Source organism: Drosophila gunungcola (assembly GCF_025200985.1).
Source record: "Drosophila gunungcola strain Sukarami chromosome X unlocalized genomic scaffold, Dgunungcola_SK_2 000034F, whole genome shotgun sequence".
Lineage (NCBI taxonomy): Eukaryota > Metazoa > Arthropoda > Insecta > Diptera > Drosophilidae > Drosophila > Drosophila gunungcola.
In genome coordinates, this window is record NW_026453187.1 from 475,770 (window position 1) to 501,036 (window position 25,267).

General features: G+C 38.7%; 2 protein-coding genes across 2 annotated transcripts; both read left to right on the plus strand.

The window, feature by feature from the left end:
- The first annotated feature begins 1,248 nt into the window (after positions 1 to 1,248).
- Positions 1,249 to 7,781, plus strand: LOC128260597 (uncharacterized). Its single transcript, XM_052993737.1, has 3 exons — positions 1,249 to 2,782; positions 4,263 to 4,710; positions 4,774 to 7,781. Exons 1-3 carry the CDS (start codon positions 1,900 to 1,902, stop codon positions 7,457 to 7,459), a joined length of 4,017 nt encoding a protein of 1,338 aa, XP_052849697.1. The 5' UTR covers positions 1,249 to 1,899; the 3' UTR covers positions 7,460 to 7,781.
- Positions 7,782 to 12,007: 4,226 nt separating this feature from the next.
- LOC128260615 (fizzy-related protein homolog) lies at positions 12,008 to 25,179 on the plus strand. Its single transcript, XM_052993757.1, is given in 6 exon segments — positions 12,008 to 12,158; positions 13,067 to 13,426; positions 15,895 to 15,982; positions 15,984 to 16,148; positions 22,672 to 22,905; positions 23,688 to 25,179. Coding segments are annotated over 5 exon segments (1,437 nt in total). The 5' UTR covers positions 12,008 to 12,158; positions 13,067 to 13,304; the 3' UTR covers positions 24,516 to 25,179.
- Positions 25,180 to 25,267: the final 88 nt, after the last annotated feature.

Here is a 25,267-nt window from a genome sequence, read left to right on the forward strand (position 1 = left end):
GCCGTGTCTGGCGGGCGACTTCTGGCAGCAGTAATGACAGCTATCGGAGTATCGACTGGAGGTAATTACTGCAAATACATGGGATTCCCTCATGGAAAGCGATTCAGCGAGCCATCAATTGCATTCAAATAGTTATTAACCGGAATAAAATATAAGTTATGTTATAATTTCTTCGAGATCTGCCACTCGATACCTCGGCCTTTTCAATCGATAGGATGTAATTTAAAACAGAGCATCTCTTTGCTCAGCGCTGCTAACGATTAAAACAGCTGAGTGGTGGGCGGTTATTGGTATTTCAAAAACATCTAAAACCCAAAAATATAGGGATTTTTTAAGAATAAGTATGTGTTACTAAATTCTTTACTGCAACCAAAGTCTTGATCGCAAAAATTCATATTTTGGGGAGGTGTGCGGAATGGTTATCTCTATTTTAGTCGGAAAAACAAATGAAAGATATTTATTCTAATAAATAAAAGTCTCAACATTATCTTAAATACGAAAATATGTTTTAAACCAAAAATTGTTCGTTCGATGACTAGAATTTTATATTCGATACAAAGTGTCTTGCATTTGATGTTTCCAAAATCGACAGAGTTGCTTACGATAACATAACAGCTAAGCGGGATAAAAATCATTAAATTAATTTTATAACAAAAAGTTTACTATTTAAAAAAATAAACCTAAAACACTTTATTTTTCGGAGTTGTTATAAAAAATAAAAGTCAAGAACCTGTTAATCATATTTTTAAGGAGTCGAGGATAAGAGTTAGAAACTATATTAAACATTTATGTATTTTTATAATTGGAATAATAAAACATAATGGCAAATAATAAAGAAAAATACGCATTAATTGCTTACAACACGTATGTTTAATTACAAAAGTTTTTTTTAGGTAATTGTAAATAGAAAAAAATGTCAAATTAGTGAAGTACAATTATAAATAATATAACAACAATAAATCATGCAAACTTGTAAATTTAATATATGTGCCGGATTTAAATTAGAATTTGATAATTAATACCAAAGCCACCACAATAATCGTTTCCGATTTGTGCATTTTTAATTAAATATTTTTGGAGGAAATGGCAACACCAATTAAAATTTTCCGAAATATGGTTTTTAGTAATTTAATTTCTATAGTTTTAAAAAAAAAACTTTTTAATACATTAATCGATCACAACAATCGCACGTCACTTTTATCGATTAGCGTTTTTTCAGTATATCCCACTCCTATCGACCATGGTATTTTCGTCCTACTTTCACAACGGTCACACGCTTTCTATTTGATTTCTCGTTTTTTTTTTTCTCATCTAACAATTTTTGTTAAACAATTTACCGTGAATTTTGTTGTTGTGTGTGTGGATGTGTTCGGGCTAGCGCAAAAAACAAAAGCGGAAAAAAAGTGCTGGGAAAATCGAATGAAAGAAAAAAAACAACGGCAGAAAATGCTGGCAAACAAGAAATCGTCAAGGTGAAAACTGCGCGCCCTTCGTCTTCGCTAAGGAAAAAGGGGCGTCTTTCGTGCAATATACACCAAAAACAAAGGATAATCTGCATTAAATCAAATAAACTCATCAATTTTGGCGGCCAATTTGCAAATACAAAATACTAAAATACACTACATGGATTACGCACACACACAAAGACACTGGCGAACGTAAATAGACTACATACAGTTGTCTCACTTGCTCTACCTGCAAAAGCAAAGGCTGCCAGAAAGAGATAGGCTGATTTGCTTTTTCTTGTACTTCTATATATTTTTTATTGTTTTTTGTTGTTGTACGTGTGTGTGCGACAGTGCCAAATGTCATCGGAAATTACAACACTGTAAGAAGAAGAAGCAGGAGCAGTAGTGCAACATAAACAAAACAAGAGGAAAATAATAATAAATAACGAAAATGTTGCCCGCCAATAATAAAAGTAACACCAATATAAGTACAACCAGCACTACCAATACCAACAGATGCCTCATCCAGTCGGCCATTGAAAGAACGGTAGTTCGTCTACGGGAAACTGCAATAAGCGGTAACTTTCAGGACTCCACAGAAGCACCATGCGTGGAATACGATATTATTAACTATTATGCAGAGAACAATAATAGTAGTACGCCCAGAATCGCCGTTTCTCCACGACAACAGCAACAGCAGTTGTCCTCTTCTCGCCACGGCGGCAACAATAACAATAACGGTGAGTGCCATCCAGCATTGGATGGATCCGGCAGTGTTGTTGTTGTTGCACCGGCAGCGGGAAAGGAACTAGAAGAGGCAGAACGAGGAGTAACAGCAGAGGACATGGAAGTGGATGTGGAAGGGGGATCCCCAGTTAAGCCTTTTAACCCAAAAAGACAACAACAAAATCGTTTTAAAGGCGGCGGTGGAGCTTTGCGCCGTTCGGCGGCAATTGTCCCAGCGAGATCACTTCCAGAGAGCAGTAGCAATTCCAATTCCAGTAGCAACTGCAGCTCCAGTGCTTCCAATCCCTGCTCTTCCCTTGGCGTTAATATGCGAGTAACGGGACAATGCAGCCAGGGCGGGAGGAAATACATGGAAGATCAGTTTTCAGTGGCTTACCAGGAATCTCCAGTCACGCACGAACTGGAATACGCATTTTTTGGAATATACGATGGTCACGGAGGCCCTGAAGCAGCGTTATTTGCCAAAGAACATCTAATGTTGGAGATTGTCAAGCAAAAGCAATTTTGGTCGGATCAGGATGAGGATGTTCTGCGGGCGATACGTGAGGGATACATCGCAACACATTTTGCAATGTGGCGGGAACAAGGTGAGCACAAATCTAATAATAATATTACCAAATAAACACTTTTATAATGCAATATAAAAATTAAAAAAAAAAAATGCTTAAAAATAAAAGAATTATAGGGAAATCAGTAGAAGAATTTCTTACAAATTTTTAACATTATATCTAGTTTAAAAACCTAAACAAATGAATCCTTCAGACTTAAAATTATAGAGAAAATATATTTAAAACAAAAACCGTTTTAACATTAAACCTCAAACTTTTTAGTTATAGACAGTGGGAGAACTAAGTATATAAACCATAATAAATTAGCTTTTGTCTTGTTTGTATTTAGTATTTCATCATTTATTTGTTCTTCAAATTATTGTAGGTTCTATTAAAACTGGGTGATTCCCCCCTTATTAGGGTTGTCATTGCGCTCAACAACAAAAAATCTTAAAATGACCCCAACAGCTCCCTTGGGTTTCCCATCTCTAGGTAATTATGCAACTGTGTGTGGCGGTGACTCAACCATCGCTCAATTCGCTCATCTCTAGTGTCAGCCCACACTAAAAGATACACAGATGCAGATACACACACACTCAGTTATCGCTAGTGGAATATTCCACGGGCTTGCCATATGGCTGTACTCTCGCCAAGCATGGCAACCCCGCCTTACGTTAGAGTGGGAACACTGTATGGCAAAGGCGTTTCGAAATGCGAGAAAGAAAGGGACAGGGAGAGAGAACGAGAGGGAGGAAAGAGAAAATAAATGTGTGCCCATTTCCTCTTCACATAACAAAATACACAGAAGTCCAAGGGATGCCAGAAATGTATATAAATGGATATCTGTGTGTGCGTGGGGGGAAAATATCAATATTTTGATCATGTTTTGAAATTCCAGATAATCCATTTTACCGCCAAAAATGCAAGGGTCTTGAAAAATTAAAAAAATGCTTGTAGTAAATAAGCTGTTGAAAAATCATTACTCATCATCGCCTCATTAAATATTTTAGTGAGATGTTGTCATGGTGACACAGATAATTTGCTTTAAATTTTGTAATTGCATTTTGCTTGTTTGGTAAAAACCCAAAAATAAACTCGATTTTGTATTGTTATTGCTGGGGCTTTATTATTTGTATTGAATCATATCTTAAAAAAAAAATGTTTGAAGCTTATAGTATGGTTTCAAACTTTTTCATTGTTTATTTTACAATTCCTACACAATTTTATGAGGTGATGAAATTATTAAAAAAATTTTTTTTAACAAAATATGTATTAACAAAGATAAATAACTGATTTAGGGCACTCTAAATAACAAAGTTCTAGGAATAAACCCTAAAGAATAACGAATTAATATATGTAGGAAAATGAATCAAAAAAAAAAACCTTAGCCAGACAAACTTTCAATCTCAAGAACTTTTGGTTTCACAACAGTATTCAGAAAGCGTTTAATCGTAATTAGAAATACAGATTATTTATGCAATTTCTAATCACCTGATGTTTTCGTAACCCCAACCCGCAGAAAAATGGCCTCGCACCGCCAATGGACACCTGAGCACCGCCGGAACCACCGCCACAGTGGCCTTTATGCGACGCGAGAAGATCTACATTGGTCATGTGGGTGACTCCGGGATTGTTTTGGGCTACCAGAACAAAGGTGAACGAAACTGGAGGGCACGACCACTGACCACGGATCACAAACCCGAATCGCTGGCGGAGAAGACGAGAATCCAGCGAGCCGGCGGCAATGTGGCTATCAAATCGGGTGTTCCCAGAGTGGTGTGGAATCGACCCAGGGATCCAATGCATCGCGGGCCCATCAAGTGGCGAACGCCAGTGGATGATATACCCTTTTTGGCGGTGGCCCGTTCGTTGGGCGACCTCTGGAGCTACAATTCCCGCTGCAAGGAGTTTGTTGTGAGTCCCGATCCGGATGTCAAGGTGGTCAAAATCGATCCCAGTACCTTTAGGTGTGTATTCATGATCCGCATTTCCCTGCTTTACCATTAATTATGCCAATAATCCCCCTGCAGATGCCTAATCTTTGGCACCGATGGCCTGTGGAATGTGGTGACTGCCCAGGAGGCGGTGGACAGTGTGCGCAAGGAGCATCTAATCGGCGAGATACTCAACGAACAGGACGTAATGAATCCCAGCAAGGCGCTAGTGGATCAGGCCCTAAAAACCTGGGCCGCCAAGAAGATGCGGGCGGACAATACGTCCGTTGTGACTGTGATACTAACACCAGCGGCCCACAATAGCTCGCCCAGAACTCCAAAGCGTTCGCAATCCGCCATGGCGCGTGATACTGACCTCGAGGTCGAACTTTTGCTCGAGGAGGACGATGAGGAGCTGCCGCCGCTCGATGTGGAGAACAACTGCCCCGAGTTTCTCATTGAGGAGGACGAATATGTACTGGATCAGCCGTATAGTGCCTTGGCCAAGCGGCATTCGCCACCCGAAGCCTTTCGTGATTTCGATTACTTTGGTCTGGACGAAGATGAGCCTCTGGAGGAGGATGAGGAAACATCGGCGGAGCAGAGTCTGTTTAGCCCCAGGAAAACGTGGCGCAAGTCCTGGACTGGCGAAACTGATCCAGAACCCGATCCCGAACCAGATCGATTGGATAGCTCGGCGCTGGACATGTATTCACACACCAGCATCGACAAGTGCGCCATGTACGCGAATAGTATAGCCCCGCCAGCAATTAGTCCAGCGGAAAGGGCTGCAAATCGAGAGCTAAGCGAACTGGAACAGCATTTGGAGAGTAGCTATAGTTTTGCCGAGTCGTACAATTCGCTCTTAAACGAACAGGAGGAGCAGGAGGCACGTTCTCGTTCAGCAGCAGCAGCGGCAGCAGCAGCTGCGGAAGCCGAAGCAACAGCCGCAGCAGCAGCACAACAGACCACTGCCCATTCCGCATCTGTTGTGGTGGACCGCAGCATGTTCGAGATAATCCAGGAGCAGCAGCACTACCAGCAGCAGGAGGGTTACTCGTTGACGCAGCTAGAAACCAGGCGCGAGAGGGAGCGGCTGACCGAAGCGTGGCCACAGCAGCCGGCGGAGCTCCTCGAACTGGATGCCCTGCTGCAGCAGGAGCGGGCCGAGGAGGAGCAGGTGGCCCTGGAGCAGCAGCTGCAGCGCGAGCAGCAGATGGAGGTGGAGGTGTCCGCAAGCAGCAGTAGTTCGGCGCAGCACGAGTTTGCTTTCCCCGTTGCCGCCGAGGAGTGGAGTCCCACGCTAACAGAAGAGGACGAAGAGTCCAGGGTAATAGATATCCAGACGGAACAGCAACAGGACCTGCAGGACAATGAAGTGACCTCTACGCTGCCCGCCACACCCATTGAAGTGGAGCAGCCGAAAAAGTTGCAGGAAAAGCAGCAGCAGCATCAGCAGCAGCAGCAGCAGCCCGAGAAGGAGAAACCCATGGCCAGGCAGGAGAAGAAGCTGTCCAAGAAGCAGGAGTCGGGCAAACTGGATCAAGGGCTCGTTGCGGTGCTGGAAACGGTGGCGGAAATCCGCAAAGAGGACGCCCATACCGTGCACTTTATATTCGAGCAGATCCAGAAGCTGCAGGAGTCGGAGTTGCCAGCCAATGCCGCGGTGGCTGAGGCCGAGGCCCTCGAATCTGGCGGACTGGGTGGCTCCCTGTCCGCGCCGCGCATCCGCCAGATGCGTCGCTATCGCAACGTGCCCAACGAGAATCACCAGCACATGCAGACGCGTCGCCGCCAGATGTTCAAGCACGGCAAGCCCAAGTCCTTTATTGCATCAAGTGCCGCGGCCATTGTGGCCTTTGGCGACAGCAGTGGATCGGTTGGCGGAGCAGCGGGATCGGCTGGCAGTCCGGGCGAAGGTCGTGTGGGTGGAGGATCCGCGTCGAGTGCCAATGGCAATGGCAATTCAACGGCGGCGGTGAATCGCCGGCGCAGCGTCAATGTGGTGGCCAGTTCGAGTGGCAACAGTGGCAATGGTGCCACCAGCACCTCCATGATGGTGACCCGCCGCAGTCACAGTCTGTCGGCCAACGGTGGCGTGAGCAAAAGGCAGCTACGCAGTAGTCTCTGCAGCCTGGCCCTGGGATTGGACATGACCAAGCGAACGCTGAGGACGCGCAACGTGCCCGTTTCGACGACAGGCCAAGCCACGCCCGTTAGCAGCTCGTCGCCGGCCAGTGGGGGCACAAGTCCAGGCGGTTTCAACAGCCCCAGTAATCCAGTGAGCACGCCCAGGGGAAATATCAACGCTGGATCGGCAGGCAGTGGCTCGAGGCGCCTGAAGCGCAATCACGAGGATCGGGAGCAAAGGCGGAGCCTGAGACGGAGCACCCTGAGTGCCAGTTCGAGCGGAACTGGGGGCGTGAGCACCTCGAATGCCAAATCCAATCGCCTGCAGGCCTGCAATGGTGCCATTTCCGCGCGTCCGCCGCCCTCGCCCAAGAAACTAAATGCAGCGGTGCCCACGCTGGCGATCGGAACGCGGGCTTATACCGCTGCTCTGGCGGCGGCGGCGGATCACCTGAACAAGCGGTGGTCATTGCGGAGCAGCAGCAGTGGTGGCGCCAGCAACCTAGTCACAACGATTAGTTGTTACAGTGCCCGGAGCAGAGCGGCGGCAGCAGCAGGAGCTGCCGGACAGCCAGGAGCAAGTGGAGGAGCAGGAGGACCAACGCCAGGAACATCTTTAACCGCATCCACAGCAGCCACGCGTCGGCGCTAAGCAAAAACTGTAAGGAAAGCGAAATTGAAATCGAAATTGAAATCGAAATTGAAAGAGAATCCCAAATTCAAGCGGGCGAGCAACTTGCAAGTACAAATCCTAAGCAACGGAAAACCTAAAAAGCCTAGTTCTACAAAATCGAAAATGCAAAAATTATAATCGTAATTTACAAATTTTTTTTGAGTGTGCACAACACACACACACACACACACACACACATCGGATCTATAGTTTTATTGTATAAAGAAAGCTATTTAACACACATATTATATATTTATACCTAAGCCTAAACAATAAAACAAATTCATAGTGTAGCTATAAATCGCAGATAGTATATACTTGTAGTATATAGTACATAGATATATATATACATATATATATTTTTGGTATTGTCTGCAGTAAGCAGTTCTCCAACATCCGTCAGTTTTGTCCTTCAATATGAATGTCTTTTTTCTATGTTCTACTATTTAAATTGTAACGTTTTTTTGTCTCGTCTTGTATGATTTAATGTTTTTACGCTAAGTTTGACTAAGCTAGTTGGTAAGGTAAGTTAACAAGAGAGATGCTAATAACTTTAATCATTTAATTTCCTCCTTATTGTGCTTTGTTTTTTTTAGGACTTTTTTAATTTTTTGTTTCAACTATCAATTTCATGTCATCGCGCTCTCATGCATTAAGCATTATCTAATGAAATACATATGATATTTTTACATAATTAAGTCGAGTCTTGGATTTTGATTGGGCGTTTTGGAAAATTTTGGACGGGTGTGGCTTTCTGTTGCAGAAATGAAAAGTTAAATGGTAAGGTAAATGATAAATAAATATTATTACAAATTCGAAGTAATTTGAACCATTCTAATCGGAAACTAGGCACATTTTTTTTGCTAAAAGAATTGTAATGATTTTTGAATACACAAAAGCTAAACAAGCGACTTTGCATTTTAATGAAGTAAATTTAAATCTTTAAATTAAAAAGCATACATTTTCAAAACAGTCATCAATATGTAAAAATTGTATTTTTAATAGTACGAGCTCGCCAAGGTATGACGTTCCATGTTGTGGCCACGTTATCCTTGCGTTTTGGCCAAAACAAAGTGATAATTTTTCGGAGTGCTGTGACGGTTTTTGGTGGCCACTTACCAAAAAATGTAACACTCGGGCAGCAATTAAAAAACTGCAACAGCCCAAAAAGGATGCTACAAAATGCAACCTTCCCGAACATTCATTTTTCAAACATTAGATTTTCTTACTACTACTAATTATTTTTGTACGAAGCCAATTGGGTTAAAAAAACAGAAGACTTGGGAGTTCGCAGAATTAACATTTAACTATAAATGGGTCAGTCAAGCTGATATCAACGTAATGTGGTGAATAACGTTTAAATATAACGGCTCAGTTCAGCTGATATGCTATAAAAACTTCGTTAGCGGGGAGTAACTCCGCGGGAACAAGTTTAACATTTCTGTTAGAAACCGATATATTTTAACTCTAGTGATGGAAGATATCGTTGATGCACTGCCAAATAACTCGTTGAACATTATAGCCCAGTTAAACCTTCGCGAGACTCCTCTCGTTGTCAGAACTACCGACATCAAGCAAACTCGATTATATGAGTTTGACTGTTTGAAAATAGCGGTTTATTGTTATGGTTTGCAAACGGAAAGTAAGAAACAACAGTTATAATTCAAAAAATAATTGTTTCATAATTTAATGAATTTATATGACCAAAAGAGTTTTTGCGCTTTAAAGACATTCAAAGTACTCAAAATGAAAATAAAATATGTATGTAATGACTTGATAAAACTTATTTAATCCCATTTTAAAATTTCCGTAACTTTTCATTTTCGTCATTTAGGTTAACAAACATTTCTTAAGCTTATTCGGTACTTTGTGATGAATGAAGTATAAGAATTTAAGTTATTTTCGTTAGTTTTCATATCAAAATTAAAACAAAGAATCGCTGGTTTTCTTACCCTAAATGCATGTCCTCAAGTGTAAGCGGTCGTTCTGCGTTATTGCTCTGACTCCCGATATCGATAGGCAACTCACGTAAGTGTAAGCAGGGTTTAACAGACATCATACGAACTGGAGTGGAATCGTTACAGTGTTAGGGATGGGACAGCATCGATGATGCCCTGCCAAACACCGATATTAAAGAATATATCGATGTAATCGATATGGGCATTGACGCTTTCCCATCACTATTGTTTTTTTCTTGCTCTCGGCCAAATAATGCCAGTATCGCGCACCGCCGTCATTAAAAACCGACACTAAGAACCGCCCGTGTAACAAATACACTAACTGCGCTAACAAAACAACAACCCTTAAAACACAAGGGCGTATTAAAGAGTGTTTCGGAGCGGCAAACAAATAAAGCATATAACAACGACATCGCGTCGCTTTCTGCTGGCCAAATAAAAATCAAAATTAACCGTCTTTAGCGCGTAAAACTAGATATTTAGAATTTAAAACAAAATGTAAGTGAAAAAGCGATCGAAATATTGGAAATGATACATTAAAGAACTAGACTTGTGGAAATGTGCCTCAGTGTGTGTGTGTTTTTAACAGTTACGTCTGGCATAGATAACCGTTTTTCCCTCTTTTCCCCTCTCCCTCATTTTTCCTTCCATTTTCCATTGCTAGCTTAGCTGTACATTGTGTGCGAGGGAAAAAGAGCTAACAGACAGCAATGCGATCTCTCATCCTCTCTCTTGCTCTCTCTGCACAATTGGAAAAAACAATAACAATAGAAAAAAACATATGAGACTGCAAATTGCCAAGTTAAATATTTAAACGCAGTTTTTAGTTGCGATGTCCTTGACATAATTGCAGTTTTTTGTTGCGGCCATCGATTATTTCAGCCTCACTTCCCCTCTCTATCTATCCTTCCCACGATGGGGTTGTTGTTGTTCTTGTCTGCGGTCTATTATCATTCCAGTGTGAGCGTTATTGATAAGGAGAAAAAAATTATAAAAGTATTAAAGCGAGGTGCAGGCTTCAAACCACATCCCCTGAAACTCTTATCCTCTTGGCGCTGCGGTTTCTTATTTATTTATAGTGTCTGGAATTTCCTTGGCATTTTCTTCTCCCACAGAGCGATTTATCTCCCCTTCCAAGTTGACCTTCCAGCTGGAAGTCATGCACTAAAAATAGTACAAACACACGGATAACAAAAACAGATTGTCTTAGATCACAGGCGGAGTGAAGGGGACAGCAGGAGGCCAAGTTCATTGTCCTTGATCAGAGTGTGTGTGTGCTAGAGTGGGAGGGAGATGGCCAGGGAAAGTGACTCTCCCCCGTTGACGTGTCACCAATGCATTCAAAGTGCATTGGGTGCGATAGAGAGGGGGCGATCAGTAGCGCACCGAAGGGGGTGGAATTATAATTATTATTTCAACCACCCATAAAATTATATAACAACCCCCCAAAAGTATCCCTTATTTGGTTTTAACTCTTGGTAGATTTAATTTTACTGTCATAGAAAAAATATTCAATTTTCAACATAGATTTATCAATGTACTTTATCATATAGGGGCTGTCTATTTATTATATAAGAAGTAATCATCATTTATTACAGCTCCCCTTAATAGCTTTTCGATTTGATATTTATAACCTTATAAGAAGTTGTATTTTTTTTAAATAAAATAAAATATAAGATTAAAAAAACTATAGATTTAACTATTTAAAACAATTTTTATGAGTATATGCAGTTTCTTTAAAACGATCAGTTATTTATAAATAAAATATATGCTTTTTAAAGCATCAATAGTAGTTTGCTATCAATAAATAATAAATCAAGTTTAGTACTTTTAAACATATAATCTTCTTTATGTTCAAATCAAAACGGGATTTGTTATTTTATACCAAACTTTATATAATATTTTTATTTCTGTTAGCAACAAGTTAAGTGATCTCTCCAAAGTATCTTTGTAAATATTAAGTATGGCAATCTTTAATTTCACAAGCTTTCTAAGAATGAAAACAGTTTCTTAAACGGCGATTCGCCGTTTGAATTGGATTTCCTCAATTGAAAATAAGGCCAGCTTTTGATTACTAGGGAATTTCCCATTAATCTCCCCCAAGTAAGCACTACTGAACGTCCTGGGATTCAAATATTCCCCTCTTGTTTTTTTTTTATTTACATTCTGCAACTTTCACACGCCTATCGATGTGAAACCCTACCCCAAGTTACCCCCTGCCACGCCCCATTTCGGGTTTTGTAAGTCGCCCCTTTGCCTTATCTCCATTTCACGCTTATCAGCAGTAAGTCGGCTTTAATTATGGTTCGAGGGGCTTGAGTCATGGACTTCCGAATACATACATATATATATTTTGGGAAACAAATGTTTGCTTTGTATCGGTATTCGGCGTTATCGGCGTTCTGAGTTTTAAGTACCTGCCGAGGGCGGTACCTGCGAGTCAATAGCTTTATCTTTATTCAAACCCGCGACAAACGACCTAAATGGTAGCCCAAGTTGAGTTTTTCTTTTTAGTCGGATCAGTAACCTGTCTGTTGTCAGTCCTCGCTTTTCAGTTTTCCAACTCAGTCTAGTCTCGCTCTACAAATGACATGAACAGCTATATAGTCATATATTAACCAGTACCGACATCAGTTCTATATATATTTTCTAAGCAAAAAGTGTAAAAATAAAAACCGTGTTGGAGTTTTACCATCTCGATGCGGAAGTGTTTGGACTGAGTAAGTTTTCTGGTTACGCTGCTGTGAGTCTCTTATCGAAAAATAGGAGAAAACACCTCTCTATGAAGGAGAATCTTGCAGCGCCGCCGCAAACAAGCAACACTTAACGCCCATAAATTAATTACTACCAAGCACGCCAGAAATAAAAAAAAAAAACTTAATAAAGAAAAGAAGCGACGAAGAAGGGGCTACGGAATTTCGAATAGATCGTTGGGGCGGATCTAATTAGCAGCCGAAAGGGCCGATCATATATCTGCTTTTTCAAAAGGGTATTACCATTTTGTGGCTTTAATTTGCAATGTAATAAAGGCTACTCAACATAAATGTTAAACTACAACTCTAAAAAAGTTTAATTTTAGAAATATTGTTTCGAATTTTTTTCGTTCATTTATATTGAGAAAGCTAAGATGTTTTTTTTTTTTTGGGGTAAGCTGTGATTAATATAATATATAGAATTCATATATAGCTCTTTAAATATACAGAATTTTAGGGGTATTTGATAATTCGATCGCTTCTTTTTCAATTTTTCCGTATGCAGAACGCAACCGAGGGAAGATACATCCAAAATACATGACAGCCCCTATTTATTCCATTCTGTTCTGTGATTGATACGCCCCCAACGAAATGGGTGCGAAAAAGACTCGAAAATAGAAAGGCAATTGCCGCACTGATTAGCCAGGCCCAAAGCCCAATCCCAATTTCAAATCCCAGACGTTGATTAATGGCCTTAAAGCCAAACTGTCGTTGTAGTCATGCAAAAAAAAAAAAAAAAAAAAAAAAAAAACAGAAAAAAAACACGCAAAACACCACAAATAAATTACAATTTTATTCAAATTCGAAAAGAACACCAAATACATAGAGGAACGTTTCTAATTAATTATTTTTATCTGTTTTTCTCTCTCTTGCAGCACTCGTATATAATTCGTATATATATTTTCTACGACGCCTAAACCAGCTTTTTTTTGGGTTTAAACTAAAAAACAAGAATTAGAAAATTTTCGTTTTTCCCATCGTTTGGAGAGTTTTTTTTTTTTTGTTGTGCCAAGTTTTTGTTTTGGTTAAATTTGTGTTGAATTTTGTTGCAAATCGAAGCCGGAGCTACAACACACAGGCAAGGGCACGTGGCTAGTTACGATAGCCGAAAAGATGTTTAGTCCCGAATATGAGAAGCGCATCCTCAAGCACTGCAGTCCCGTGGCCAGAAATCTGTTCGACAATCTTGAGTCGTCCACCACGCCCACATCACTCGATCGCTTTATACCCTGCAGGTGAGATTTTTAATTAGCTAATTTAAATTAATTTATTTGGATTTTAAAATTAATTTATTAAGATGATTAAGATAGTTTTAAAATAGTGTTAATTATTAAAGCATTGTTTATCATTTAGTTATATTTTCCAGTTAATGAACATTAAATCTTAAAATGAAGACTGCTTCTAATGTTGATATTCACTATTCCTAATTCATACAAATGATTTAGCAAATTTTTTTTTATTTATTAGTATTATATCCGTGTTTCAGTTTGAAGTTTAAAAACAAAGTTTTTCCCAACATGTTTTTCTATGAGTTACAACATTGTTTGCTGGGTAATATTTTGTAATTTATTTCGAGTGCATTGAACTCTGCACAAGCCGTTATTCTTTCAACTACGTCATCTCTTCCTCTTTCAAGGCGAAAGAACTGGCGAAAAAGAATAAAAACAGCAGCGGATACAAACTACCAACCTACGAATTTCCCGCCTGGCTGCGCCTCGTTTAACTAACGGTGATTCAATGTCCGTCGACAAACAAAGAACAACAAATATAAACAAACACGAACGACAAACATAACCAACAGAATTTTACATATTTTTGTAAAAGCGGAAAACAGTGGTTTTTAGTGGAAAAGAATGCATTTAAAATAATACTTGTATACAGTTTTAAGCATATGTTAGCTTAGATTAGAATTGATTTTAAAAGGGGCTTTTAAAAGCAGCAATATTTTAAATAATTTTATAAAAGAAAAATTTGAACTTAAAAAAATTACGTTTTTAAAAAAACGTTGTAATTATTATTGTTCATTAATATAAGGGCCATCTTAGATCTTAGGTATCTTAAAGAAATAATAGTAGACTTATTTATTTTCAAGATTCTAGGTTTTTGAAATGTTTTCCAAAAAAATGTTAAACAATAAATCTGAGTAATTACTTTTTTTAGGACAAGAACATTCTTGATTTGTTATATCTATGAAATACATGTTTGTAGAGTAAATTCAAGGATTTAATAAATTCTTAAGTGCATGTTTTACAAAAAGAAGGCCCAAAACTGAGCCGAAAATTGGCACCACTGTTGGCCAAAGAACTTGAATATTTCTCCTTCATTCGCTAATGAGTTCCGCGTAGAAAGAAACCACGAAGACGAGTAAAGAAAAAGAGACATTACCAAAAAGACTACAAGGCTAAATAAAAACTTAATGGGAAAACAGGGAAATTTGAACTTTGCTGTGTGCCAACTGAAGTTGGAGTTCAACGACAACACCCCAAAATACGTGAGAGTTCAGTAAAAAGATGGCCAGAAAGAAAAAAAGAGAAATATTTAAACGTTGAGACTTAATTAGTTTCCGGTTAGAGAGGGTTTTTTATTTTATTTATTTATTTATTTTTCAAACTCGATAGAGTTGTAACCCCCTCCCCCCCTTTTATTGAATTGCCATTCGTTGAGCCTGCATTTTGTATATACTTTTTGCCTCGCTCAATTTGTGTCCCCCATCTGCTTATGAAATTTGATTTATTCGAGGTGGAAGTGAGCACTTCAAATGCGTTTGCCAGATATAATCAAAAAGGGGTGAAGTCGGGGGGCCGAACAAAAAAAAAAACAAATGAAAAAATGAGACACAGGCAACGCTTATTGCATTCGTAAACAGTTTTTCACAGTGCACAGTGCAATTCTCTCACACTTGGCCAAATTTCATGGCAAATGATTATTATTTTTAGTTGTCGTTTTTCGCAAATTTTGCACAATTCGACCGTCAATAATTTTTTTGCACGTTGCACACGTTTTTTATGTTTTTAATGGGTAGAAATAATAACAATTGTTTTGGTCGGAATATTGTGTGGGGCGACTGCCAGACGATATGGCTAAATTGAATTTGAACGCGTTTGCATAAATTTATTTATATTTAGTATACGTTCTGTGAACTCCCGTGAATCCATTGTGGATTTTTCATATAAATTATTTATAAAAGGCTAAGTATGTTTTGATGTTGCCTTCTACTTTTTTTTCCTCATTGTTGCAACGAAACTAAGATATGGTCAGGGACGTCAAAAAAGGGGGTCAAGTAAAAGATTACTATAACTCTATTTGCTTGCAAATTAAATTTGATTTTAGGCACGTTCTCGAACGTTGAAAATTAAAAATAAGAAGGCTAACCTTAACCTTATGCGATCAAATAAAATGCCTATTTCCTAGACAAATACCCAATTTTTGAAATATTTTTAGGTTAAATAAATTTTTTTTTAAGCAGATTTAAGTCAACGAAATTTAAGAAAATATAGATATATTAAATGTAGCATCTTAGTTTGTGTTTATAGTACTGTATTCTAAGATCCCCCGTATTGTAAACTCATAGCTACGCCCCAGCTTTTCCTACTCTAGCGTTAATTAATGGCATTTTCATAGAATTAACATTTTCGTGTTCTCCTATCTTTTCCACCCCGGTCTTTCCGCATTTCCCCATTTTCCTCATTTTCCACGATCGCAGAGCCAACAACAACTGGCAGACGAACTTCGCGTCGATCAACAAGTCAAATGACAACTCGCCGCAGACGAGCAAGAAGCAGCGGGACTGCGGGGGAAACGGCACGCGATAGTCTGGCCTACTCCTGCCTCCTGAAGAACGAGCTCCTGGGATCGGCGATCGACGACGTGAAGACCGCCGGCGAGGAGCGGAACGAGAATGCCTACACGCCGGCCGCCAAGCGGAGTCTCTTCAAGTACCAGTCACCCACCAAGCAGGTGAGTTCATTACTCCATTTCTCCCGTTTGTTGTTCAATTGGGCAGGTGGCTTGATCAACTCTCGAGGAAGATATCCAATTGCAAGTGTAGAAAGCTTCTTGGCCCCACAATATATGCTGGGAAACTGTATCTCTAAGCTAAAAAGGTCAGCGAATTTGACTTTCGATTGAGATTTCTCAGGGGCATTGTGTGCTGCAGAATGCATTTAATTGAATTTGCAGTCGGTGTTAATTGAGGTTTTTTTTTTTCTTATACTTATATACTTCTCAGGGCGAAAAGAAGACGAAAAGATTTCAGACAGACATCGAGTTGAATAAACTTCAAGATCAGGTCGTGGGAAATTAAAACTCATACTAATGGGGCTCCTAGGTTAAGGCTGTTATTCTTTGATTAATATTAGAAATTAGGTTTCAGGGTTGACTCTACTGACAAACTCTTTTGATGAACTTGGCTTTGTGATTTTTCTTTTACATTTTTCACACCGAGAAAACTCTTTGAAGCCATCTTCCCTACCCTTCTCTCTGTTCAACCGTCTATTGATCCATTGAAACCGGTTCTTTTTTTTTGTGAAAAGTCTTTGCTTTTGGTCTAGTGGCCTAAGACGAATCGAGAGAAAAGTTGTTTGACCAAGACTCGAGGTTAACACACTCTTTTTTTTATTTTTTATTTTTTTTTTCGATTTTAATGCGCGCGTGATGATCGCCAACGTGTTTCGAGATCCCCTCTGTCTATATGGTACATACTTGTAGATCTCCATCGCCATGTAATTGTATACATATATATATATGTATAGACATATAGCTGGTGGACTGATTGTTCAAGTGTTTGGTCCAAAAATGGGCAAACAGAAATGAAATGGACAAAGGAGAAAAGCACACACAGATGTGAAGATGGGGAAACTATTGCCACTTGTCGTTAGATTGGTGGCTACGCCGGTGATCTCCCCACATCACCATTATCACCATTATCACCATTATCGCCATCCCCCATCCACCATCATAATTATTATTATGGCAGACCTGACATATTTGCCTGCTTATCAGATTTATGTTGCCTCAATTGGCCGCTTGCTTAAAGAGAAACAAAATGAAAAGCAAATAAAGAGGTACGTGTGGGGCACGTCGCGTTTTGCCCTTCTTCATATTTTCTTGAATATTTTGCTTTGACTGATTTTTGACAGTTGACACGTTGCCAGCCAGCAGAAGCGGTAGAAACATCGCCTCGGCAGCAGCCAACAAAAATATAACAAAAGCGAATTCCGTCCGTTGGAAACAAATAAGTGAGCAACACACACACGGCACTCACTTCAGTTAGTGGCTTTTTTATTTGAAAACGACGCGGTAAATACTCTTTGTGTTCAGGAACTAGATTAATTGCATGACTTCAATCATTCGTTTTGGTATTCGAAATACATTTTCTAGGAATTTTGTCAACATTTTTTTGGTACTAGATTCATTGTATTTTTCTAACAAATATATATGTTTTTCATTGATGCCTTTGGTGTTGATTTTATGTTATTGATAATTGTAAGATCCTAATTTTTTTTAAAAGAATTCCAAAAAAGAGAGTGATAATATTTACCCATTTTAAACTCTCGTTACAATTTGGAATTCAAAATACATTTTTTAGGTTAAATTTGTTAAACGTTTTGTTTAAGTAAACATTTTTTTGGTACAGATTACCATTAACAAATATACTCTATATATTTTTTGTTTCATTGATTCATTCGGTGTTGATTTCTTGTTACTGATCATGGTAAGGATTATTTTGAAGGTCTAAATTTGTTTTTACGAGGATTCTAAAATTCTAGTTAAAAATTAGGAATCGACTCAGAGCCCGGAGCATTTAAATTTTAATTTATTCTTACAGCACTCAGGTGTATGCTAAGAACTATGTAGACCCAATCATTTTTCAAGAAAATTCTTAATCCTATAAAATTGGTTATGATTTTTACACAATTTTTCCTAGACATATGAATTTCACTTGCAAAAACCAATAGAAACTTCTCTGACACCAAACTATAAGTACTTTGTACTAGTGCAAATATACATATACTCCATTGTAATAAGAGGGTATACAAATAATGGAAAGAAGGAAAAGGCAACTTGAAGTGGTCGAGAGACCGGACCGCAGTATTCTCCATCTTCAACTACTACTTCAGTGGTCTAAAACGACACTTGAGTCAATAACTGAGATCTCTGCGCGTCCATTTAACCCATAATTCGGGACTTTCGTTGGCGAGAAGAGGAGGGGAGGGGAAAAAAAAGAGCACAATTTTTGTTGATTAATAGCGAGTTGATTTCTTTTTGGCCTAATGGAGTTTGCCAATCGGCAACTGTCGAGAGCTGGTTCGATTTTCTGTCCCCCTGCAATTATTCAGCCACAAATCGCTGGCCATTCATCTACATCACGCCCACACAATTAACACACCACTCCCCTCGATTCCTCAGTTTTTTTTTTTTTTATGAAGCCCTTTACTTGTTGTTAATTTTTTCTTTTTTTTTCATATTCCATATGCCTCTGTGGTCACAACAAACAATATGTAATTCAATTATGTGCGGTCGCAAAGTTATTGTCATAAATAATGTGGTGCGGGTGCCCAACCTCCTACAATTTTTTGTACAGTAGTTTCTGGTTGTCCGCCAGTCACCAAAATATATGGTCTCAACACTTTTTTTTTTTTTTTTTTAGACGTTTGTCATTGTTTGATTGAAAAAATGGGGATTGGTTTTCGGTTTTGGGTTCATTGACGATTCGAAAAGTATGTTGGAATACTTAGTTCTCAATGAATGGGAGATCATTGTTAGTCAGCAGTTGTAGGGGCAATATTTAGAACTCTCTATTAATTAAATTAATTATTATAATATATTAATGTGTATAATGTATTTGTACGATATGTAAGAAGATATTTATCAATCCTTTTTGGCTTTATAAATAACTCTAAAAGGAGACCAAAACAAAAATTATTTTTTTTTTTATTCCTTAAATTTACTAATCTGCCTTCTTTCCTAGTCTTGTAAAATTCGTGCCAGCTAAATAATTTAGAGTAATTATTATTATTTTTCCTACGATCCAATCACCACTGCATAAGTAACTTTATTTTAACACTCCTTTGCTTGCTGATTTCGTACACCTGTTAATTTTTTATTTTATTTTTTTTTGATTTTATGCCCAAGTCTGTCTGGCCATTTCGAATAGCCATTAAGGGGAATTATAGAAAACCGACTACTCACCGACTCACTCACAGGTCCCCAATCCCACAAAAAAGCTCATCTTTTATAGTTTGTTTTTGTTGTCTCCGTTTTATTGCTATTATAATTATTAATTTATGCAGCAGACATTTGCATTAACATCGCATTAGCGATGACTATTTTCATGCCAGCGTGATTAAGTTGGTCCGATCGCAGCGACAGGTTGAAAAAAAAAAAAATGTTTAAACATGGGTTAACCACCGCCCGGCCCCTTAACCCTATACGGCACCCACTTATTTTTGGAATCACGCTTTTATTTCGCTTTTTCCTTTGCTGTTCTCGCTGCTGGTTGGTTGTTTATTTGTTTAATTTATAAGCCTGCCTCCAAGCGCCGCCCACAAGCCAGAAATAAATAAAAAAGCACATATACATATATGTATGTTTATAAAAAATCCGTAAGACTTAACAAATGCCGGCCGGCAAGTTTTTTTTTTTTACTTCTTATTTTTGGTTAGCAGCTCGCATTTTTGTCTTTTGTTTGGAGTTTGCTGAGCGGAATGAATGAATGATGATTGTTTTCTAGCCAAGTCATATGCTGTTTTGTACCAGACTGTACTGAAATTTACAGAGGGCTCCTAATTAAATAAAACAATTAACACAGTAGATTTGGGAGGCCAAAGGTAGAAATGAAATCAAGTTCAAATGAGTTTAATTAAAAATGAAAAAAAAAACCAATAACGTAAAAATCAAAATTATAGTTGTAACTTAAATAAAAAAAAAAGAAATATAAATAAGACGTTAACAAAACCTAACATTATACAATTATTTTTTTGCCTTACCCACACTCACAGAAAAATTACGCAAAATAGGTGAATAGAAGGTGATAAATAGGTAAAGGCACAAGGTTAAAACAAGAGCTCAACTGTGCGATTTTAATCGGGTACAAGTTGTCGGATTTCCTTTTGCCATTTGTCAGAGGGTTTTACTGCCCCTTCTTCTACCCCCTCTGATTTCCCCTCAAACTTTAAGCGTTTTAACAATTGAATTTCTAATAGGCTTTACCACCTCGTTTTTTCTTTTTTCGCTCTGCACGGCATCGAAAAACATTTAAATTTAATGGCAGTTGCTTGTACGCTTTATAGAGTGGAATATGAACAAAACGGGGGAAGTGGGGGGTCTATAACTGCCTTTATAGCATTCCCAGAAAATGGAAGCAAAAACCTCAAAACCATTAAATTGTTGGCTTCTTTTTTTGTTGTGATATATATATATATATTTTTGGATTTTTTTCCAAAGTGTAAAGTGACCATTAAGGGCTCCACACACGCACGCTATAGGAAAAAAAAAAAACCCCATCCAAGTTTTGTAATTAAGATGAGACAAACCATCTCGAGTTCGTTTGGCCTCTCTGTTAATTGAATTAAATTTTAATTTGTTAAACGAATTAAGAGTCGCGGCATGATGTGAAGTGCGTTATTTTTTTTTTTTTGCGAGATATGGTTACATATATTTGTACATAAAGATGCGCAGGAAATAAATAGCTCGCTTTTTATAATAATGTATAATTCAGCAGTTTTTTTTTTTTTTTTTAAGATAGATTTGGTCTTAATTGGCTCCACAAATATTCATTATATATCTTTTTTTTTTATTATTTTTTTTATTTTTTTTTTGTGTAAAAAGAAAACACAGCTCGCTTTATCTGGGGTGCAATGTTTGCCGGGATGTTTGCTCACTTTATCGAAATGGCAAACGAGAACCTGACCAACCCATGCTATGACAAATTCTGTTCCATAAACTACATGTCTTAATAACGAATGGGTTGCAAAGACAGCGATATGGGAAATGAGTCGAGCTTGAGAGATATATATATATACAAAAAATGTTACATTTTTAGATGAAATAAAAAGTAAAATTTAATTTTTAAATGGGAATAAAACCCATGATTGTGGAATTATATGCGTCAACTCGTTGTGATTAGTCAGTTTGGCATTATAATCCACTTAATAATTTGCGTGAATTAGAACTTAAACTTCCATATCAGATTTAGTATAATCGCGGATAAATTTCTTAAAATGTATGTATGATTGTGCTAATTTCTAACATTTGTGAAAATACTTATTTTAAATGATAAGCCTTTCCGTAGATTTGTTTTTTAATGCCCTTCAACACGGAAATGAAAGTGGAATAAATTATTTTTCACTTCTGGCTTGTAGCTTAAATGGACTGCAATTACAATGTATTCCATCGTATTATATGGCAGGGAATCTCTTTTCCCGCCCCTTAAGCACACCCTATCCATTTAATTTACATTTCTCTCTGCGTTTCTCCAACTTTTCGTTATTTTTCCCCACATTGCATTCCGTTGGCACGCACAATTCCGCTTTGTTTTTGAATGAGTTTTCGGCTTTGGGGCATATGTATCTTCCTCCGACTCACGCATTTTAAATGTAATTTTGTTGCGTAATTGGGCGTCACAGGGGGGGCGTGGCAGTCGGAGGTGCGATGACTACTGGCCCTTTACTGTACGCATACGTTTAACACACTTCTCTGCCCGCATTTTCTATGCAAACAAAAGCCAGAGTAGAGCTCTCAACGAAGCGGAATGCGTGCCAAATGCAAATTGTAGGGCCTACACAGAGAAAAAAAGAATTATTATTTTAATGTTTTTATTTTGGGGCTACAAATTGCATGGAATGTTTTATTTATATACTTCAATGTGTGTTTGCAAGTGAAGGATATGCAATTTAATTTTTAGAAAATAAAAACTTATAAGCTTAAATAAAACAAAATTAAAATTTAGATATTCCATTACCAAAATAGCTAACCTTCCTCATCAGTTACCAGTTTTAATTATACTAAATTATTAATGATTTAATATAATATTAATGGTTTTTTTTTAAAGAAAGTTACATCAGATCATCAGCTTGAAAGAAATTAAAACATATATATGTATGTGCACTTAATTTTAAGACTAGCTGTTTTATGAGTTTCTAAATATAAATAAATTGTTTTTTTTTTTTTCGTTGTGCATAGAAGAAGGTTAGTTGTTTGGTGGATAGGAGTAGTATTTAACCCGGGGGACAGGAGACAACGACGCGGTCGCAACTCTTAGCACGATGGCGTTAATTGCTGGACGCCAAGTACGCGGCACGCAAATAAAACGAACTCCAATGTTGTTCCCATGCCAAGAGAAGACCAAACAATTGAGACACATTTGCTTTGGCAATTTGTTGCTCGGCTGCAGTAACTGGAACGCCGGTTGCCAATTGCTTGGGATGAATGCTAGCGGCCAAATCTAATCGATCTAATCGATCTAATCTCCTTTTTGCAGGACTACAATGGCGAGTGCCCGTACTCGTTGTCACCGGTCAGCGCCAAAAGTCAGAAGCTGTTGCGATCGCCGCGCAAGGCCACACGCAAGATCTCGCGCATACCCTTCAAGGTCCTGGACGCTCCGGAGCTGCAGGACGACTTTTATCTGAACCTGGTCGACTGGTCGTCGCAGAATGTGCTGGCAGTGGGCCTGGGCAGCTGCGTCTACCTCTGGAGCGCTTGCACCAGTCAGGTGAGTCCTTCGACGGGGGAAATCCCCTTAAGACCTCGTATTCAAGCCATCAAAAAGGTTACCAAAAACCAAAAAACACATTGATTAAATACAAAAACGACCAAACACATTTTAAATCAATTACATTTTTACAAGATTTTTATTTTTGAAACAAAATTGGTTTTTTTTATTACGAAAGTAATAAAAATATAAATGTTTGACATATTTTAAAATAGCTTTAATACTTTGGTATATAAATAATTTAAATAAAAAGGCACAAAGTCAATGTATACTGTAAAAACTGTATACAAAAATGTAATAGAAATTGTTTATAAAAACCAATATTTTTAATGGCTCTATATTTTTAAACTTTAAGTAAAATACAAATTTTTGACATTATTTGAAATTGGTGCAATACTTTTGGTTTATAAAAAATTTAAATTAAACGAGAATTTTTATAGAATTTGTTTTAAAACATCAATGTTTATAATTGTTTTTTTAGTTTTAAAACATAATACAATAGCTCCAATTTAATTACCACTGCTTAACAGTTACATGTTATGGAAAACTAAGTCAAATGAAATACAAAACGAAAATGTCTACAATAAATGCATATGAATCTATTTTTAACATTAATCAAATTAACATTCAAAGCGCAAATGTCTAATAAAATTGTTCTTTTATTTGGCATTAAGCAGATTCTTTGCGTTGAGACAACGTTTTTGTTTGGCCTGAATAAGTAATGTAAAATTTAAAAATTGAATAGGACATATTACTAACCAGTTCTCCTTCTGTTTGTCCAGGTTACCCGCCTGTGTGATCTCAGTCCGGACGCGAACACGGTGACCTCGGTGTCGTGGAACGAGCGTGGCAACACCGTGGCCGTGGGCACGCATCACGGCTACGTGACCGTCTGGGATGTGGCGGCCAACAAGCAGATCAACAAGCTGAATGGCCACTCGGCGCGTGTGGGTGCGCTGGCCTGGAACAGTGACATCCTGTCGAGTGGGTCGCGCGATCGCTGGATTATCCAGCGGGACACGAGGACACCGCAACTGCAGTCGGAACGGCGCTTGGCCGGCCATCGGCAGGAGGTGTGCGGCCTGAAATGGTCGCCGGACAATCAGTACTTGGCCAGCGGCGGCAACGACAATCGGCTGTATGTGTGGAACCAGCACTCGGTGAATCCCGTGCAATCGTACACGGAACATATGGCGGCGGTGAAGGCGATCGCCTGGTCACCGCATCACCACGGACTCTTGGCCAGCGGCGGCGGAACGGCGGACAGGTGCATTCGATTCTGGAACACGCTGACGGGCCAGCCCATGCAGTGCGTGGACACGGGGTCGCAGGTGTGCAATCTGGCCTGGTCCAAGCACTCCTCGGAGCTGGTCTCCACGCACGGCTACTCGCAGAACCAGATACTCGTGTGGAAGTATCCCTCGCTGACGCAGGTGGCCAAGCTGACGGGTCACTCGTATCGAGTGCTTTATTTGGCCCTCAGTCCCGATGGCGAGGCCATTGTTACGGGCGCCGGCGACGAAACGCTGCGGTTTTGGAACGTATTCAGCAAGGCACGCAGCCAAAAGGAGAACAAATCGGTGCTGAATCTGTTTGCCAACATCAGATAGGGACAATAAACCAAGGACCGAAGACTGAGCGAGGCGCCAAAGGCAACACAAAACACACAAGAGAACTAAATACTAAATACTAAATACTAAAAACTGAAAACTAAAACCAACAATCAAGCAACCAACAACCAAGCAACAAACAACCAGCAAACCAAGCAGAAAGCCGAAATTCTATGAATATATTTATACAAACGATCCTTGTTTATCATTCGTTAGTAAATTTTAGTTACCAACAGCAGCAATAGTTTAAACCAATTTAAGTTAAGTATTTCTGTATAGAACGGATATTAGCACCATTTATATAAGAAAAACACATAAAATTTATGATGAAAGAAGAACATCTATAATGGCTGAAACAAGAACTGAAAACTAAGTCTTTATAGGCCCATATATATGCAAATTGTAACTAATTGGAACACACACAAACACACCCAAACACACACACTTATAATATGCAATCGAAATTTTTTGTTGCTTTTCTATATATGTATTTTTTTTTAGTACACTACACTTAAGGCAATTGATACATATATATATTTTTTGCTAGCCAATAAGTAACTAACTTTATTTCAAGCAATCATTTAACTCCTTTTTCACACTCATGCTAAAAACACTATGTATAATAAATAAATTTATACAATTTCAAAATGTGCCCCAAAAAGAATGCTTTGTTTTTTTGGATTTGTTGGGACTTAGTAGAGTTTGCAACCGCGAAACGGTAAAGCGGTTTTGGGGTCTAAGTGGAGACTCGA

Coding starts and splice junctions, on each gene's coding strand:
- LOC128260597 (XM_052993737.1), top strand. CDS start 1,900: ATGTTGCCCGCCAATAATAAAAGTAACACCAATATAAGTACAACCAGC. Junction 2,783..4,262: donor TGCAATGTGGCGGGAACAAG/GTGAGCACAAAT, acceptor CCCAACCCGCAG/AAAAATGGCCTCGCACCGCC. Junction 4,711..4,773: donor ATCGATCCCAGTACCTTTAG/GTGTGTATTCAT, acceptor ATCCCCCTGCAG/ATGCCTAATCTTTGGCACCG.